Here is a 19,580-nt window from a genome sequence, read left to right on the forward strand (position 1 = left end):
CGACTGGGGCGGAATGTCGTTTGACAACCTTGTCCTATGGTTCGCGCTACGATGTTTGGAGAAAGCGTGCCGTTGCGCCAGGTGTGAGTCGAGACAAAGATACGGATATGCCGCTTGTTGAAGCGCGCCCAGCCCACGACAGCTTCCATGTTGAGAGCCCACCGGGTGCGGTTCAGTGGCGTTATAGCACGCAAACCATCGTGGAAGGTGATTTGGGAGCGTCCTACGATGTTGGCGTTGAGCAAGTCGAGGTCTTGCTGTGTCTGGCGCCCGTTACGAACTCGATCCAGGAGTGCGCGGAGCTGGGGATCGTTGCGTGCGCGGACTTGGTCTTCGAGGAGCACCACGGTTTTGAACAGATGCCACAATCTGCAGCCGCTGTGGTGAGAGATGGTCGCTTGTCGCAGGTTGGTCTCCGTTCGGTCCGGCGGTCTGATGATCAGGAGGCTTGTTTCCCGCACGGGGGCGAACTGGTAGAAGTCTCCCATCAGTAGAACGCCGGGCATCCCGCCAAACGGCTCGTCCGGACAGTCACGGAGCGCCTGTAGGTGACGGCTGACGTTGTGCAGAGTGGCCCCTCAGCATACTGACCTCGTCAATCACGAGTACCAGCTTCTGTTTCCATATCCATTTCTTCGCCTCCGAGAAAGGGAGGCGGTTTGTTTGGATCTCGATGGAATCCAACCCACAGGCCGAGTGGATGGTCGTGCCACCAATCTGGGCCGCCGAACTGCCCGATGTGCCGGTTATCTGCAGAAGATGTGGCTGGTTTCTCGCCGCGAACATGTCCTTCAGGGCATCGATGATCCTCGACTTTCCCGTGCCACCCGGCCGCCAGTATACTGGAGATGTTGGCCAGCTGAGTCCGGATTAGCGGTATACTTGTCCAGAAATGCGCAAACAAGTTGAAGGGCCATGGTCTGTAGATAGTTCAGAGTGAAGGTGGCTGCAGTGGCGAGTCCCATGTCCGCGAAGCTAGTCGCCGGACTGGCGTCGACGAGCATTCGAGGGCCCCGTTCATTGAGATCACTACCCGGGTGCGCAATGGCGGGGCCCATATCGCCGTAGCGAGCCAGTGTATCGTCGATGTCGGCGCCATCCGTGGAAAGCAGGGTCTCCTGAGAACCACTCTCAATGTCGTCTAGCATTCGAAGATGCAATAGTTGTTGAGCCTTTTCCGCTGCTTGGACATCATCTCGAGATATTGGGAATTGGCACAAGGCGTCACCACGACCAGGCGGTATATTCCGGTACAGATCCTCCTGGCGTTGCACAAAAGGTTGCCTTTCTTCAGCTGGGTTCTCCTCGCACAGGTCACGCATCAGACCGCCAAGGACAGAGGAGTCCTTCGTGGCTTCACCATCTTGGACGGCATTTTGCAAAATCTGAAGTAGAGCTGTATAGGCTTGATGGTGTTGAGCCGTCGCTGGAGGCTCCTCGTACTGGCCATCGTCAAGCGGGTATTCGACGTCAACAGTGTCATCACCCTCCGATCGACTGGCCCAGAGCTTCGCGTCTTGACGGGCATCCTCTGCAGACTTTCTCAGAAGACAAATATTGGAGACGTGGAAACGGAGGCGGGGCAAGCGCCGCTCGATGCCTCGTCCATATGTCGGTGATATCGCCTTGTCCCTCAGAAGTGAAGGTTTCCCAAGGGACGAATAACGCCAGGTGGAGAACGGAGTTCCTAGAGAAATGTCAGATGAAACCGAAGCGGCGCCGGAGGTCTAGAGCGTACCGCTTAACATACACCGGGTGATCGTCTTCAACGTCGTCGCTAATGTATCCTTGGAAGATTGGGATGGCGTACTCGTCGGGCCGTCGAAGCTTTTGGATCCAGCCGTCACAGTCGGAATCCTGCCCATCGAGAGAAATGTGAGACTCATCTTCAGCCCGGCCTTTCCAACGCACCAAGTAAATCATCGACATATAGTCATACAGACATAAGTCTCGTAGAACATGGCCGCGGTAGGCGTACGCGTCCAGGTATAAAAGGGTTCGCCCTCCTTGCCCCAGAGGGATTGTCTCCGGGGGCCGTTCTGCGTCCGTGAGCTCGCCGGCCTGGTGGCGGAGATGTGACCATAGCCGAAAGATTGTCCAGTAGAGGGCCGTCAAGTTCAGGAAGGACCAATGCGGCACGTTGGTAAAGTCGGTGTCGTATCCGGTTTGGTGGCGTAGTTCGTGATGTAGTACACCATGGCCAGGCCCTTGGTCTTGGTCAAGATCATCGAGACGTCGTGATTATGGCGAAGGCCGACCGCCAATGACTTGTTATATCGATTGACGAGTGGATGGTTGCGCCGGATCTGAAGCAAGCTGTCCTCTGTGAACCCCGTCTCGTCGACGATTTTCCACGGTGCTTTGAAGCGGCAGGCCGTTCGTCTCTGTGGACCTGCACCCTGTTCGACGATCCCCTTGAGAGAATACTTGAGGCAGGTGTACGTGTGGGAGTGCACTTGGCAACAGTACGCGATGAAGTTGGATTCGTCCTCGGAAGGCCGCAGTGAGAGCCGAGGTGCTGGTCATGACCTCCTCCACGGGATGAATGGGCTTCCTCTCCTGTCGCACGGCTTTCCCGGCATCTTCATCTAGACATTCGTGAAAGACGGAATCTACGTATCGGATCACTCGGGCACGGTATGCTTCTTCCGCGGGGTTGGCCATGTCATCCATCAGGTTCGGTAATCGCATGTTGCCGTCCAGCCAGGAGTCCGTGTAAATGGAGGCTGCCTCGTTCGTTCGTTTCCACCGTCGCGTAGTAGTGGCTGACCTTCCCGAAGATGGACTCCTGGCCTGTGTTCACGTACTTATCGAAGAACAATGATATTTCCCGATGGAAGAAAACGGCCGAGCTGACTGGATCCATGGTGCTGAGAGCGACTCTGTCGTATTTTCCACGGAGATCTGCTAAAAGCTCCTCGGCAGACTCATGATCATGGAGCCTGTGAATGGCGAGTTTCATCTTGACCGGATTATTGATGTCGTTAGGATTGATGGTAATCCATAATGCGGGCATGCCAGCGCGGATGTCCAGAGCTTGTATCTTCCTCCGCATAAGCAAACGGGATTCGTTCGAGAGCGGCTGTGCGTGACCAAAAATCGACAGCTCGCGAAGCAAGACCGATATGTCGGGGTCCGACGTAGTCCTTGTCTCCCGCATCTCCGCCTCGGCCCTCTTCAGTCGGTCCTCGGTCAGGTTCGCATACGCTTGTTCAAGTCTGTGAAAGGAGTTTTTAGCGACACGGACCATGCTAATGCGGCGGTTGGAGGAGCGAAGGAGGGTGTTGAACACTAGGAAACAAAAGACAGGGTGCGCGGCGAATCGACCACCATGCCGTTGCAATACATATCTGGCCCAGTAACTAAGCGAGTGATTCGGATAATGGTCAGCAGAGTCGCTTCGCAGGTCGGGACTTGAGCCGCACTTCGATTTCGGGCCGCCCTTTCCCCACGGAAAAAGCTTGGGAAATGTTCGAGGGAAGAAATCTTCGTGCAAGTTGTCTGCAAAATCCGCACCACGCTCTACTCGGACAAACGGCTGGTCTCCCGCAGTTTGGACCTGCATAACGCACGGCACAGAGGTGCCATGGCGGTCCGGATTGGCTTTGACGATGTCGGCCAGAAACGACAGTTTATCTGTATCCGCGAAGGCAGCCGGTCCATCGAGAGGAAACATGCCGGACGTAGACGTCTCACAGACGATGTCAACGTCCTGGCCGATGGCAGCCGAGTCGGGGACAAGAGTCGCCGGCTCACCAGGGGGGGGTCGAGTCTGCTCAGTCGACAGAGTACAGTCCAAATCGCAAGATTCAGCGACGAAGGTAGAATCGATCGAGCTCACGAGTTCATCGATGCTTCTGAAGCTGTTTTCCTGCAGGCCTCGATCAGTGTCCGGGACTATGTGATCCGTTTGTGTCCTCTCAACGGTCGACGGTTCCTCTCTTTGCATGCGGTCCATGATGACGGTCGGAACAGTGGAGCCATTGGCATACTGCCAGCCATCCATCTCTGCTTGGTTAATCGCGATATCCTCGTAGAGCGGGTTGTTCCTTTGCAGCCATGCCAGTGCAGCTGCCACTCGAGATTTGCGTACTTGAAGCAAGTGTCTGACATCCCCGGAGCCAGGCTTGCCTGAACCGCTCCAGGAGATGTGGATGTTCTCGATGGCCTGCAGTAAGGGATGGGGAAGAACGGTGGCAACAAGATCGTCCACCTTGTTTGGAAATACGACGATATGTCCTTTCACGTGCTTGCGGTAGCTGATTCCCGAACGGGTCTTGTTGTCGACTGTGAACTTGGTGATATAGCCAAAGGCGCATGCAGGGCAATGAGTCTCTCTTCAACGGGGAGAGGTCATCAAGCTCTTCGGGGTACCGATGTTCGCAACCGATGGCCATGTTGTTGACCGAGCAGGCTTTAGCAGCCGTCCACTGTCGAAGCTGGCGCGACACTCGCGGCACACGTCAACCCGCCGCCCTCGTGTGACGGAAGGCACGCGCCACACTCTTGGATAGTCCTGGTCACCCGCAGCATGGAGGCGACAAGCGACCCCTCCACTGCATGGTGGCGAGTTCGCATGGCGGTGTCTTCCTATAGCAGAAGACGCAGTGGGAAACCGGCAACGTCCGTTCCTCGGTAAACGCTTGGTAGAAAGATTTAGCAGCCTCTACCTGGAGGGCAACTGGAACTTCGTTGCACCAGGATCTTGTCGATGATGCCTGCTCCTTGACGCGGAAAGTGGCGTTGTAGTGATGCAGTACGGATTCGACAGAGTCTCGTTGAAGTTGAACGGTTTCTCGCATCGGCCGGGGTCTTTTGGGGGAGCGCTTGGGCTGCGTCGGTGGCGGAGTGGGGGGTGCTTGCTCGTCTCTAGGCCGTTTCGGCGATGGCGTGGCTGGCGGTTGATTATGTCTCTTGGAGGAGCTCTTTGGCTGCGTGGGCGGTGGAGCGGGATGTGCCTGCTCGTCTCTAATTCGTTCTGGTGATGGAGTGGCCGGGGGCTGCCCCTGTACGGTATATTGGCATCGAGCTCTACAAGATGGGGAAGCGTTCTCTGACACCGACTATTCCAATGCGGATACCGCACTCGTCTTCGTTCCAGACCTCTGACGGCCCGATGCCGTGGGTGGTGATGATCTCGGAGAGCCGTTTGAAGAAGTTCTCGACGTTATAAACGTTTCCTGCCTCAAACGACTTCCTCGACCGCTCAACAGCCTTAATATATGTGACCCGAAGCTCTGGGTGGTCATTCTTCCAGCGAGGATACCAGTTTTTTGATGGTGGCTGGCGGTTAGGATCGCGGCGACGAAGGAGCTCAAGAGCGGCAGTCTCGACCTGCTGCTTGCTGGCTGGGAAGCCGCTTTTCTGGAGCCAGATAACGTATGCGACGAGAGCGTCATCTTCTTCGTTAGAAAGAACACTCGGCCGACCAGTGTGGCCTACATCGCCACGATACCTCCGTATGGCCTTCTGAACCGTTGAGCTTGGCACCTTGAATATACGCGCTGCCTGACGCACAGAGACGGGCTTTGAGGGGGCCCCGCGCGTCTTGCGGCGTCGTCCTTGTTTGAGGGCATCGTGAGATTCAACAACTAGCCTCGCCGCCCGGTCTGCGGCGGCTAGGCTAGTCATGGCGTAATTACGACAGTCGAGCTCTCCCTGAGCACCACGCGCGATCGCGTTTTGGTGAGAATACACACTAATTACGCGCTAGACGTGGTAGTGGGGACGTGTTTAAATGTCCACACCTTTTGGGGCTGTCCACACCATTTGTGCCAACTAAGGGGCCCCTACCCCTTAGTTGGCTGCCGAAGGCCCCGCCAACGGGTATATGCCCTCCGGTGGGAGGACATCGTCGACAAATTTTGCCTCAGCCATCTTTGGCTGTTTGGCGACTCAATTGCTGGTGGACCGCGTCTCGCACACGCCAATAGGGGCACGCTTTTGAGGCTTAGTCAGAAAGCGCGCCCCGGGCGCCAGTGTAACTTATCAGCCGCCGACGCTATGCGACTATCCATCCACCAAAAAAGCGGGGACGGTTTGAACTACCACCTCACCCTCGTCTCGTCTGCATTTTTCGCCTCCTCCACGACGATGCCAGGCCAGCCAGCATCCTCTCCGGCCCTGTTCTCTAGTGTGTCGTGAACAGCGGGCGCATCGAGGTGCAAAGACTGCGGGAACAGGCCCTGGCTAAAGAGGATAAAGGACGGGACACAGCTCTTGCAAGGCGCTCTCCCCGCCCGCCGCCCGTCACCCAGCACCGGCCCATCTCGCCATTCACTTCGTGCGAGCCCGTGCTCTTGCTCACAGGCAGCAAACGGCCTGCCCTGCGCCTGCGCCTGCCTCGCACACATTCCTCTTCACGGCCTCTGCCGCCACGCGCAAACGGCGACTGCGCTGCTTGCTTGCTCACCGCCTCGGCGTGCACGTATATATAAATAACATGTAAGCCCCCCGCTGCCGTGCTCCGAGCAAGACCCTGGCCTGTCGCGACATCCCTTGCCCGGTCCGCGTTAATTTTTTTTGACACGTCCCTGGAGATAGACTTGCCTGTTGCGATGTCAGACCGCGGCGGAGACCGGGGCGGCGGCGGCTCCTCTGCCCGCGGCCGCGGCGGCTTCTCGGACCGGAGCGGACGCGGTGGCTATCGCGGCGGCCGCGGCGACGGCGGTGACCGGGGCGGTCGCGGAGGCGGCTTCCGCGGTGGTCGTGGGGGCCGGCCGCGCGACACGACGATCGAGCTGGCGTATAGGTGTGTATATTGCCCCCGTCTGCCGTGCTCGACACCCGGCCCGCTGACAAGGCCCGCAGCGTCAATGGATCTTTCCCGCAGCCCGACGCTGCCGTGACGGCCCTCGAGGACCGCCTCATCAAGACGCAGAGATCCTCAGCCGCCGGCCTCGCGGCGCAGATGGCCAAGACCAACATCCAGGCGCCGCCCCTCCAGGCCCGGTCCACTGACGTGTTTCCCCTGAGGCCGGCCTTTGGCACAAGCGGCCAGCCCGTCACGCTGTGGTCCAACTACTTCAACGTCACCTTCAAACCCATGGTGCTGTACAAGTACACCTTTGAGTTTGTCCAGGTCGGCTCCGAGACGTCGTCGGGCGAGCCGTCCAAGTCGTCCAAGGCCGCCAGCCGCGAGGTCAAGGGCCGCAAGCTCTACTTTGCCGTCCGCGAGCTGCTCGCCACCCTCAAGGCCGCCGACAAGACGCTCGTGCTCGCCACCGAGTACAAGAGCCAGCTCGTCTCGCTCCAGAAGCTCAAGCTGGCCGAGAACCCGGTGCGGTTCCGGCTGGCCGTCGAGACCAGCGGCGACAAGTGGGACGTCATCGAGGCCACCATCCACGGCCCGACAGAGGCGCCCCTCGACGCCCTGCTCAAGTACGTCGGCACCATGAGCGAGGGCCCCGTCGACGGCCTCTTCCCCAAGTACCCGGACGTCGTCGACGCCCTCAACGTCATTCTCGGCCACGGCCCGCGCTCCAAGCTGCACGACATCTCGGCCGTCGGCAGCGCCCGCTTCTTCCCCTTTGGCAAAGACGAGGCCGCCACCAACCTGTTCCAGGACTTTCACCAGCTCATCGCCGCCCGGGGTTTCTTCCAGTCGGCCCGCCTAGGCACCGGCCGGCTTCTGCTCAACGCAAACGTCAGCCACGGCGTCTTCCGCGCCGCCGGCAGGCTCGCCGACCTCTTTGACCGCTTCCAGATCCGGCCGACGCAGGCGCTTGACAACCAGGCCATGAGGAAGATCAAGGCCTTTGCCAAGTTCATGCCCAAGACGCGCGTCTGGGCCGAAATCACGCTGTCGACGGGCGAGGCGGTGCGCCGGACAAAGTCCATCCACGCCATCGTGAGCCAGTCGGAGCTGTCCCGCCAGAAGCCCTCCGACGGCAAGCCACTCAAGTTTGCGCCCAACTACGAGTACCCGGGGCCCAAGCAGGTGCAGTTCTTCCTCAACGACGGCAAAGGCGGCGGCCAGTACATTTCCGTCTTTGACTACTTCAAGATGAGTGAGTTTGGCTGCCATTTCTTGGGATACATGGGCGACTGACCCTTGGCTGCAGAGTACAAGAAAACCCTCAAGGACTACCCGCTGGTCAACCTGGGCCGCGCCGACAAGCCGACGCTCTTCCCTGCCGAGGTCATCGAGATCCAGCCGGGCCAGTCGGTCAAGGCGCGGCTCACCATGAACGAGACAACAGCCATGCTGGACGTGGCATGCCGCTCGCCCTTCTCCAACGCCACGTCCATCAGCGCCGATGGCCGCAAGACGCTCGGGCTCGACGACAACGGACTCAAACCCTTTGGCATCTCGGTCGACAAGGGCCTCCTCACGGTCCGAGGCCGGGTGCTCAACGTGCCCATGATCAGCTACCTCAACAACCAGCAGAAGCGGTCCGACGTGTCGCCCTTCAACGGCAGCTGGAACATGCGCAACGTGCGCGTGGTCAAGCCCGGGGCCATGATTGAGCGCTGGACCTTTCTCAACATCATGAAGCGGAGCGACAGCCCCATCATCGAGGTGCCGGCCATGAAGGACTTTGCTAAGTTCCTGGGCAGCAACATGGGCATCCGCATCAAGGACTCGCCCCTAGTGCCGGGCGACGGCAAGATGTTTACGAGCTGGGACCGGGCCATGAGCGACGGGCTCGAAAACTTCTTCACGTGGGCCAAGAACAACCGGATCCAGTACGTCTTCTTCGTCCTGACGGAAAAGGACAGCCAGGGCCTGTACTCGAGGATCAAGAGCCTCAGCGACTGCACTTTTGGCATCCACACCAGCGTCGTCACGTCCAAGCACCTGCTCAAGCCCAACAACTTCATGTACTACGCCAACGTCGGCCTCAAGGTCAACCTCAAGGCCGGCGGCGTCAACCACCGGCTCCGCGAGGACGTGGGCCTGCTCAAGGAGGGCAGGACCATGGTGGCCGGCTACGATGTGACGCACCCGACCAACATGACGACGGCCCGCGACGCGCGCGAGGCGCCCAGCCTGGTCGGGCTCGTGGCCAGCATCGACAAGGATCTGGCGCAATGGCCGGCCGTGTCGTGGAGCAGCCGTCCAAGCAAGAGATGCTGAGCGGGCAGCTCGTCGACGCCTTCAAGACGCGCCTCGAGCTGTGGCAGAAGCACAACCAGGGCGCCCTTCCCGACAACATCGTCATCTTCCGCGACGGCGTGTCCGAGGGCCAGTTCTCGCAGGTGCTCGAGCTGGAGCTGCCGTCGATCCGCCAGGCCTGCCGCGCCAAGTATCCGGCCAATGCGTCGCCGCCGCGCCTGACCATTGTCGTCTCGGTCAAGCGCCACCAGACGCGCTTCTTCCCGACCAGCAGCGACGCCATGTCCGACTCGGGCAACATCCGCAACGGCACCGTCGTCGACCGCGGCGTCACCCAGGCCCGCTACTGGGACTTCTTCCTGACGGCCCACCACGCCCTCAAGGGCACCGCGCGCCCGGCCCACTACACCGTCATCCTCGACGAGATCTTCCGCCAAAAGTATAAGGCCACAGCCGCCAACGAGCTCGAGCGCCTCACCCACGAGCTCTGCTACCTGTACGGCCGAGCCACAAAGGCCGTCAGCATTTGCCCGCCCGCCTACTACGCCGACATTGTGTGCGAGCGCGCCCGCGCCCACCGGCCCGAGATCTTCGATGCGAGCGACGCTGACAGCGTCTCCACCGCCGGCAAGGTGTCGCCCGCCGCGAGCCGCCAGGTCCATGAGACGTTGCAGGACTCCATGTACTACATCTAGCCCGGGGGCGGTTTGGATTCCGAGTGTCTGGTGCTGCTGGATATGTAGGGGCAACGCAGACGTGGTCGATTTGGATGCCGGAGTGGCTCGGTTATCGGGTGGCCTGCTCGGCGGAACACGAGAAATTGTCAGTCTGTCCGTGGGCGGCCACAGTCATGTATAGACACGATGATGGCGCAATTGCACGTGAAGGACTTCTATATCTTGGGCCTCGCCTCGCCCGTGCTTCCACCCGCCATGCCCAGGCGCCTCTTATACTCGTCGTTCACCGTGACCTTGTCAGCCAGGGGCTTCTCGGCCCACTCGGCGGCGGTTGGAGGAGCGAAGGAGGGTGTTGAATACTAAGAAACAAAAGACAGGATGGGTGGCAAATCGACCTCCATGCCGTTGCAATACGTATCTGGCCCAGTAATTCAGAGAGTGATTCGGATAACGGTCGGCAGCATCGCTTTGTCGGCTGTGACTCGAGCTGCACTTCGATTTCGGGCCGCCCTTTCCCCACAGAAAAAGCTTCGGAAATGTTCGAGGGAAGAAATCTTCGTGTAGGTTGTCTGCAAAATCCGCACCACGCTCTACTCGGACAATCGGCTGGTCTCGCGTAGCTTGGACCTGCATAACGCACGGCACAGAGTTTCCATGTCGATCCGGATTGGCGTTGACGATGTCGGCCAGAAACGACAGTTTATCGAACTCCGCGGAGGCAGCCGGTCCATCGAGAGGAAACATGCCGGACGTAGACATCTCACAGACAGTGTCAACTTCCTGGCCGATGGCAGCCGAGCCGGGGACAAGAGTCGCGGCTCACCAGGAGAGGGTTGAGTCTGCTCAGTCGACAGAGTACAGCCGAAATCGCAAGATTCAGCGACGAAAGTAGGATCGATCGAGTTCACGAGTTCATCGATGCTTCTAGGGCTGTTTTCCTCCAAGCCTCGATCAGTGTCCGGGACTATGTGGTCCGTTTGTGTCTTCTCAACGGTCGACGGTTCCTTTCTTTGCATGCGGTCCATGATGACGGTCGGAACACTGGAGCCGTTGGCATACTGCCAGCCATCTATCTCTGCTTGGTTGATTGCGATATCCTCGTAAAGCGGGTTGTTCCTTTGCAGCCATGCCAGGGCAGCTGCCACTCGAGATTTGCGCCCCTGAAGCAGGTGTCTGACGTCTCCGGAGCCAGGCTACCCGAACCGCTCCAGGAGACGTGGATATTCTCAATGGCATGCAGTAAGGGATGAGGAAGAACCGTGGCCACAAGACCGTCCACCTTGTTCGGAAAGACGACGATATGTCCTTTCACGTGCTTGCGGTAGCTGATTCCCGAACGGGTCTTGTTGTCGACTGTGAACTTGGTGATATAGCCAAAAGACGCATGCAGGGCAATCTTCGACGGGAGAGAGGTCATCAAGCTCTTCGGGGCACCGATGCTCACAACCGATGGCCATGTTGTTAACCGAGCAGGCTTTGGGCAGCCGTCCACTGTCAAAGCTGACGCGGCACTCGCGGCATACGTCAACTGCGGCGCCCTCGTGCGACGTGTCAAGCGATATTCCGCCCCAGCCGAGGAGGCGTCCCAACCTACAGGGGCACCATTCTTGTGTATATAACTGGGACCTTTGTGCCCTTGACTTGGGCAGTGGTCAAGGCCAATTTGACTCTAAATAACCCTCACATGCATGGCATCTTTCCAGTTACTTGTGACAGGTTATGAGCCCGGACTGGCTCTCAAACGCTAAGTGTTGCCATTTGAGCTAATTTTCGACTAATGCATTGTCGCAGAGATCGAGATCAATGATTCGTCCTTTTGTCGTCAGCGGTCTGCCTTACGGCTTATCTCCGTCGCTAACGCACAGCCCAGGAGTCTGCCTCACGCACAGCCCAGCGATCTGCCTCACGCACAGCCTAGCGGTCTGCCTCGAGGACAATGAGGCACTCTTCCGACAGAAAGGAACACAACTCCCTAATAAGGAGAAGAGAGCTTTCCACTGCCATAAGATGCCATATTATTAGAGAAAGGAGGATATTCGAACAACTACCAACTCATTCGTAATCAAGTCTCCCACGATTACAAGGCAGATTTATCCTCCACAGTTCTACCAATTACCCTGCCCCTTTACCATCTTCAGGATGGACAACATTGTTTCCGGACTACAGAAGATCACTAAGCTTGAATCCCCAGATCAGTATATCGAATGGCATAGACAGATCACAGACTTCTTGAGCACCCACAACTATGGCCGACTCTTCAACGCTCTCAAGGAGCCACCCCTCAGGTTGCAGTCAGACACTGAACGCGAGTATGCCAATGCCCTTGAGAAGTGGGAAGAAGCAGGATAACGCATGTAATTGCGTACGTGCCACCCTTGGCTTCAATGCTCGAGAGATCGTCAAACCGATAGACGAGAAACCATTCAACCGGCTACACAACGTCCTAGAAACCGTTGAGGAACACTACAAGCCCACCGGGAGTGCCAACTACCAGGAACTGGATCGGAACTACCATGAGTTATCCCCAAAGGTGTCATGAACTTTGCCTCAAGGCTCAGGAAGCCAACAATCAACTACTGGGGATTAATTCAACCCTTGGTTACAATACTCCGCAGCTCGTCAACAAGTTTCTTATCGAATTAGGAGACAAATTCTCAGCCTTCAGAACCACATTCTATCAGACTCATCGACTGATCCCAGAAATGGATAAGAAGGGGAAAGTCAAGACCCCTGGGGTCTCTTGGGATACAACAAGGGACTAGTTATATGCACAACAGGTTACGCTATGTGCACAGCAAAAAGTGGAGTGGTGTGGCTTGGTGGCGCAGGAGCGCCGATACCGCAAATTCCCAACCGTGACCTAAAGGCGCGCTCAAGCAAGGCCAGCTGTAAGTTGATGCGGCAAATTGAAGCTGGCCGAGATGCATCAATACATACAGTAGAGGCACATTCTTAGAGTCGTACGGAGCGTCCTTTCGTCAATTAAAGGCGATGGCAATGACGGTAGCTATAAGAGGCCTTCCTTATGTAATTCCTCCCTTAAACACTCCTCTTCCTCCATCTCCTCGTCCATCATATCAAAATCGGCTAGGGGGTCATCTTCATCCTCTGTATCCTCTTCTTTGTGACCGCGATGGGTTGAAGGCATCGTAATCCGCTGCGTATTCCACTGCGTAGCCTGCTGCGTGGCCTGATAACAGTGAATTGTGCCCTGCGTCTCGCCTGCGCCGGCAAGCTCATTGTCAGAGTCAGGCGTGCGGTGCCGCTGATATGCCCGTGGCATCTCTGTGCCTGGCTCGTATGAGTCGCCATTAGCGTAAATGTATTCCAACGCCTGCCTCGTCACATCGGCGGCGTTAACAGCGGTGCTGCTGCCCCTGCCCCTGCCTTTGCCGCCAGCCTTGCTGTCAGCCTCGTGTTTTTTCGTGCTTGTGAGTGCCGCCGGCGCTGTTGACAGCGGTGGCCTTATAGCCTCGGCACGCTCGATCCTCTCAACGATCTCATGTGCAGAGGGTTTACGCCTTGTGCTGCAGGCACCTTTCTCGAGGTTGGATGAGCCCTTTGGCCGGCCTTTACCGCGTACGGGTAGTGGATCGAGTGGAGCGTCGTTAGGGCTCGAGCCCCGAAGCTGCCGCTCGCGATGCCAGAACTCGTCAACGTCGGTCATTTCGAAAGGAATAGCGCCACGGGCACCAACGCCGGCGCCACGGGCATCCTTGAGCCGCTTGAAGATATCGTGACGGCATGGCAAGCCAAGGCTGGACTTAAAGCTACAGTGATGGAGAGGATCACAACTGCCAGGCGGCGGCTGCTGTGCCCGGTCATCTGTAGCAACGTTTCTGCCCACAGCACGGAATTCGATCCCTATTTTCCGTACCGCCCAGGAAGAGATTTGGCCGGATTTTCGCAAAGATCGGCTGAAGGGTAGAAGTTGATACCTTATGTATAGCCGCCTGCTGTAAATTGAGGATCTCGTCTGACTGATGCTCCCAGAAGGCTTGGAAACGCTGCAAAACGGAGGTCAAATCACCTGTCGACGACCATAGGAACTTCTTCATCGTGGCATGCATGCCCTCAACGATAGAGGTCGTCGTATGGCCAAGATGACGGTGACGGTCAACGCAATATAACACAATTTTATCCTTCCAGAGCTTGAGCCATGTATTTACCGCATAATCCACTGCCGCCTTTGGGTGATGGTCTGGAGCCGTGAACGCCTGAAGTCGTATATCGTATGTAGCTTCATCAGGCGCGTTGATGAGCTCGTTCCACTCTTTCAGGAAGGCCGTGAATGTAGGGGCACGGATAACGCGGTTGCCGTCCTTTGTTGCCTTAGGAAAGTACTGCTTGCTTTGGGCAAGAACGTTCTTGTTGATATGCCAGCGGCATAATAAGTGAATTACTGGTGCAAGCTCTGAGAAGGAAACAAGGGCATTCATGAGGGCAAGCTCTGAGAAGGAAACAAGGGCATTCATGAGGGCAAGCTCACGGTCAGTGACTATGACCCGAGGCAATGGAATGCCTTCCTCTGCTGCTAGGTCAAGTAGGCATTGCAGCGCCCAGCGGTATTGCGGCTCTGCCTCTCCGCTAAGGAAGACAGAGGCTACAGAGAAGGTCTTCTTTTCTGAGGTTGATCCACACGTATTGAGAAGAGGCATCTTGAACCTATTGGTCTTGTACGTGCAATCCAAAAGGAGAATATTTGGAAAACGCCGCCAAAGCTCAATGCCGGTGCGCGGTGCGATGAAGAGGCCGGTCAGCCGCCCTTCCTGGTCGCGTGTATCGCGGAAGAAGAAGCCGAGGGATAAGTCCTTGAGCTGATCGTAGAGGAATTGAAGGGGCGTGCGGCCAGCGAGCTCCCTGACGCGGTAGGCAGCAATAGCGTTGCGGATATGCTGCCCCGTTATGAACTTAAGGTCGGGGTTCTTGATGAGGGCTAGGCCGCGCAGGTGGGTAGCAATTTGGAACGGCTTGAGACCAGTATTATAGAGGCCAACGATATGACCGTGATGCTCGGCGATGAGCTCTGCGCGATAACCACTGTGCGTGACAGCAGGCGTAAAGGGTGGTCGTGGTCGCGTGAGGAGGGAGACGGCACTGGGGTCCAGGCGCCACTAGTACGGCGCTTCTTAACGGTTAGGCGGAAGGGGCATCCTGACCTCTGCGTAGACTGATTAGGCCGGCTTTTCGTCTTGTGGGCGCCCGGGTCAGTGTTATCGCGATACTCGCCTGCCTTTGAGCAAGTCATATAGCAGGCGCTGGCCCTCCCCGATCGTATGACTAAGGCGAAGCCTTGGGCCTTGGCGACGGCGTGACAGGCAGCTTGGGCAGCCTCTTTGGTATCGAATTCGCGGTAATAAACCGACTCCATAATACTGGCGGTGGAAGCGACGCCGGTTGCAACACGTGGTGTTTTGAGGGCAAAAATCGCACTAAGATGCGATACGTACTTCGCAGAGGTGGAAGAGCCCTTGGGCCAGTTCAAATTTGCGGTATCGGCGCTCCTGCGCCACCAAGCCACACCACTCCACTTTTTGCTGTGCACATAGCGTAACCTGTTGTGCATATAACTAGTCCCTACGCCACACCACTCCACTTTTTGCTGTGCACATAGCGTAACCTGTTGTGCATATAACTAGTCCCTACAACAATTCGAGAAGCGCAACATTTCGAGAAGAATCAGAAGGCAGAGGAGCAGGCTAAAGTGGCTCTCCTAGCAACGAAGAGACGCCGAGACGACCGAGAAAAGTGTTGCCACTGCAAAAGACCGGGCCATAGTGAAGACAGGTGCTGGAACCTACACCCAGAACTTCGACCAAAACGGCCTAGAATCAACGACCGCCAAAGGACCCCTGAGCTGTCTTCTCACTGTCAGGATAGCCAGAAGGAAGATTTACCTGTGGCTTCCCTCCGAACCGTAACCGAAACAAGGGATTGACCAGCCGACCAGTCGGAAATCGCTGGAATTCCAGCAGAGTCTGAAATTGGCGCCTTCTTCGCCCAAACAAGTCTTGCAGCCACACCTGTTTCTAAAATACAAAGGACACTTGAGAAACTCTCAAAACCCACATCTTCGACTCAGGCACCTCACAACACACTTTCGCGTCTAAAGAAAACTTTGTGAGCCTAAGGTCTTATTTTGGAGACGGGATCCTTGGTGTCGGAGGCCAGATCACCCACCCAAAGGCGACCGGGACCTACAAAGTTCCTACCTTTGTGAACGGAAAACACAGTTTTGCACTCCTCAAAGATGCCCTCTGGAACCCAGAAGCTGGCGTCAACAATCAGCATCTCACAGCTTACTTCAGACGGTATAAAAGTCGAATTTTGTGCCAGTTCTGCAGCAGCCTGGTCAGGGAAGAAACTCCGTATGACTGCAATACAGCAAAACGGTCTATACTTCCTGGACCAGAATCGGAATTCAACCCTTCTATCTGCTGCTTGTGCAGCCTATTCGATTTCAGATCCGACACTCCAAATCTGGCACGGCAGGCTCGCACACCTCTCTGAGCAGGGCATCAAACAGCTTATGGATATGTCCACAGGGATCAAGCCTATTCAGAGGACCTGCTTATGCAAAGGCTGTGCACTAGGCCGTCTTAAACAAGTTCCACATAAGGGGAAGATTCACAAGGGCACAAGACCACTTGAATATGTGCACGCCGACATTTCAGGGCCTTTCCACATTGAAGGATACGGCGGAGAACGATACTGGGCAGTTTTCACAGATGATTTCACTCAATTCGCTTGGGTATTCCCAATCAAACATCGCTCTGATCTTCTCGGCTGCCTCAAGTCCGTCTTAGACACTTCAGAGCGACCGGAACGGCGTTGTTATAACCTTCACGTCGATAAGGCTGGAGAAAATATATCTGCTGAGGTGCAAGCCTTCTGCAAGGACCGTGGGATTGCGCTATCCACAACAGCAACTGAGCAACACGAACAAAACGGCATTGCGGAAAGGCTAAATGGAGTTATTCTCGAACGTCTCACAGCAGTCCTTGCTAGCCTAGACGATGAAGACGTCCCATCTAAGCACTGGCCTATCCTCTTACGATCAGTTGTCTATCTCAGGAATCGATCCCCTAGTTCACCAATTGGAAAGACACCGTACGAAGCTTGGTATGGCCAGCCTCCTGACCTTGCGCACCTACGAACCCTTGGAGCCAAAGGATTCGTCTGGCTAAAGAAAGGCGGCTACCGGAAGTTCGACCCTGTCTCAGAGCCCTGCCGAATGCTAGGCTATCAGGGTTCTACCAACTACATCGTGCTCACAGACTCTGGAATAACTGTGTCCAACAATGTTACCTTTGACGAAGATCAGACCTGCCTCCACCCGACTCCGCATGCAGAGGGGGAAGCGGAAGAAGTGCCTACAGAGATCGGGCCAGCAGCTAGTAGGAGCAACAGTGAGACCATTCTCGATACGATTGTTGTTACAGAACCAGGACAGCAAAAGAATCGCAGGATCCGGCATCCATATCCGCTCAACCCGAATATAATGCTAGCCTATTCCTTCCTCGGTGCAGCTCTTTACACACACAACCTCACAGAGCCACCGTCCTACAAGCACGCCAAAGGAGACGTAACCTGGCCAAAATGGTTACAAGCTATGAGGTCCGAACACAAGTCCCTAACAGACAACAAGACATGGTCACTGGTGGCACGTCCAGCCGATAAAAAGATCCTAAGTGGAAAATGGGTCTATAAGCTAAAGAAAGGCCCCAACGGAGAAATTCTTCGACACAAGGCTCGGTGGGTTGTCCGAGGCTTTGAGCAAACAGAAGGAATTGATTACAATGAGACGTTCGCATCTGTGGTCAAGCCCATGAGCTACAAGGCCATATTCGCCATTGCTGCAGCTCTTGACCTTGAGCTAGAGCAAATGGACGTGAAGACAGCCTTTCTGTATGGGAACATAGACGGGGAAGTCTATCTGGAACAACCACCCGAATTTGACGACGGCACCGGAAGGGTCTGCAAACTGAACAAGGCGTTATACGGGCTTAAACAAGCCCCCAGGATCTGGTACCAGACACTTACCACATTCTTGGAAGGCCTTGGTTTCTACCCCCTGACTTCAGATGTGGGAATTTTTGTTAAGGGCCACACCTACATCGCCGTTTATGTGGACGACCTCTTGATTGCTGGACCCTCGAAGGAGGAAATCCAGAAGCTCAAGAACGCTGGCGGCGTTTTTTTTTTTCCTTTCTCCCCGGGGAGGAACCAGAAGAACCTTTTCGTCACTAACGTTCCTCAAGGCACAAGGCAAATCGATGGCGGCGTTTTTTTTTTTCCTTTCTCCCCGGGGAGGAACCAGAAGAACCTGTCACACATAGGATATCAGCCTCCAACAGTCTGACCCCCTATTCGCACAGTCCGTTTCCACATTTCCCCACAGAAACTTCTAGGAGGCATCATCAACGCATCAGTGGCTTCCAGATGATCTGATCAGATGCTTCCATTCACTACCATTCCCTTCCATTCTCATATTCAGGCAGTCTATAAAGATCTCGCCTCTTTCCCACCTTAGATAGCAGAATCAAGAGTCTTCCAGTCCCTGATCTTTATGCCCACTTGCTCATCCTCCGTGCGATAGAACCTTTTCGTCACTAACGTTCCTCAAGGCACTAACGTTCCTCAAGGCAAGAAGCCTTTCGTTCCTCACAAGGCAAGGCAAGGCAAGAAGCCTTTCGTTCCTCAAGGCACTCAAGGCAAAGGCAAAGTCCTTTCGTTCCTCAAGGCAAAAAGTTTGGGTGGTCGGGGCGCGGGGCATAATCCTTTCGTTCCTCAAGGCATCAGAAGCAGTGTTGCTAATAATATGACAATAAAGTAGTATACTGCAGTATATACAATACAATACGCGATTTCTCATATTGTACCAATACAATATGCTCGCCGTCATATTGTGACGATACAATATAGCGCCTTCCATACTGGCAATATATGGCTTGTATTGTTTGTATTGGTTGGTAGTCATTCGCCTTTCCGTTCCCCAATTCGCGCCAATATGATGACGCGTCAAAAAACACGCGTAAATATAAGCATGTTCTATGTATTGTTTTTCGTCTGGCGGACCTCCAGGACGTAAAAGTTTCCTATTGGCGCACGGAAACGCGTAAATGTATGTATAAATCCAGACCTACAGGGTAGCGGCTCGCCGTCCAAACACTGTTTTCCTCCTCAACCCCGCTTTCCCACCCCAGGACTTACAAGCAATCTCGATGCCTCAACAACGCCTGCCTTTTGTTCAAACATCGCCGCGACGGGATTCGTCAATATCAGACGAATACTCGGAGATTTCCAGCCCACGGTTGCATGATCCAGATGAGACCCAAACCACTGAATGCCAATCGTCGCAACCTCGCACGGCCTCCATAAACCCTTCGGCCAAGCCAAGAACATCATGGGTCTTTTCTCATATGCCAGACGAGGACATAGAGACGAAATACTACAATCAGCGGACCGGAAAGAAGAATGGCGCTGCAAACACTGTGACAAAACGTATTGCTGTTCCGGTGGAACTGCGGCCCCAACCAAGCACCTTACGGATCCTCCTCCTGACGGTCACGGCCTCCCAAAAGGCGCGCCACGAACTGCCAAAGTCACGAATATACGAACTATTCTCGAGATAGCTCGTGTTACGGCCAAAGAACATCCCCGAAAACGCCGTCGGCTCAACGATCAATCCGGAGACTCGATCGACCCAGACCAGCTCGAAGCTTTATACGTAAGGTTTATTACGTCCTGTTCTCTCCCATTTAGGCTTGTGGAATGCCCAGAATTCCGAGCATTCTTAGCCTACCTCAACGCCGATATCGATACTTGGCTTCCAGATACACACG

The 19,580-nt window shown here is 55.8% G+C and overlaps 2 protein-coding genes across 2 annotated transcripts; one reads left to right on the plus strand and one right to left on the minus strand.

Moving 5' to 3' along the window:
• Nucleotides 1–791: 791 nt before the first annotated feature.
• Nucleotides 792–2,228, minus strand: HRG_06692 (uncharacterized protein; the record flags this gene model as incomplete). Its single annotated transcript, XM_044865163.1, has 6 exons — nt 792–842; nt 903–1,538; nt 1,660–1,687; nt 1,739–1,857; nt 1,944–2,061; nt 2,140–2,228. 6 exons carry the CDS (start codon nt 2,226–2,228, stop codon nt 792–794), a joined length of 1,041 nt encoding a protein of 346 aa, XP_044720103.1.
• A 4,329-nt stretch (nt 2,229–6,557) lies between these two features.
• Nucleotides 6,558–9,753, plus strand: HRG_06693 (piwi domain-containing protein; the record flags this gene model as incomplete). The annotated part of the gene is made up of 5 exons (XM_044865164.1): nt 6,558–6,751; nt 6,811–7,819; nt 7,877–8,009; nt 8,064–9,043; nt 9,106–9,753. The coding sequence occupies 5 exons, from the start codon at nt 6,558–6,560 to the stop codon at nt 9,751–9,753; spliced, it is 2,964 nt and encodes a 987-aa protein (XP_044720104.1).
• Nucleotides 9,754–19,580: the final 9,827 nt, after the last annotated feature.

Source organism: Hirsutella rhossiliensis (genome assembly GCF_020360975.1).
Source record: "Hirsutella rhossiliensis strain HR02 chromosome Unknown scaffold00006, whole genome shotgun sequence".
In the NCBI taxonomy this organism is placed as follows: domain Eukaryota; kingdom Fungi; phylum Ascomycota; class Sordariomycetes; order Hypocreales; family Ophiocordycipitaceae; genus Hirsutella; species Hirsutella rhossiliensis.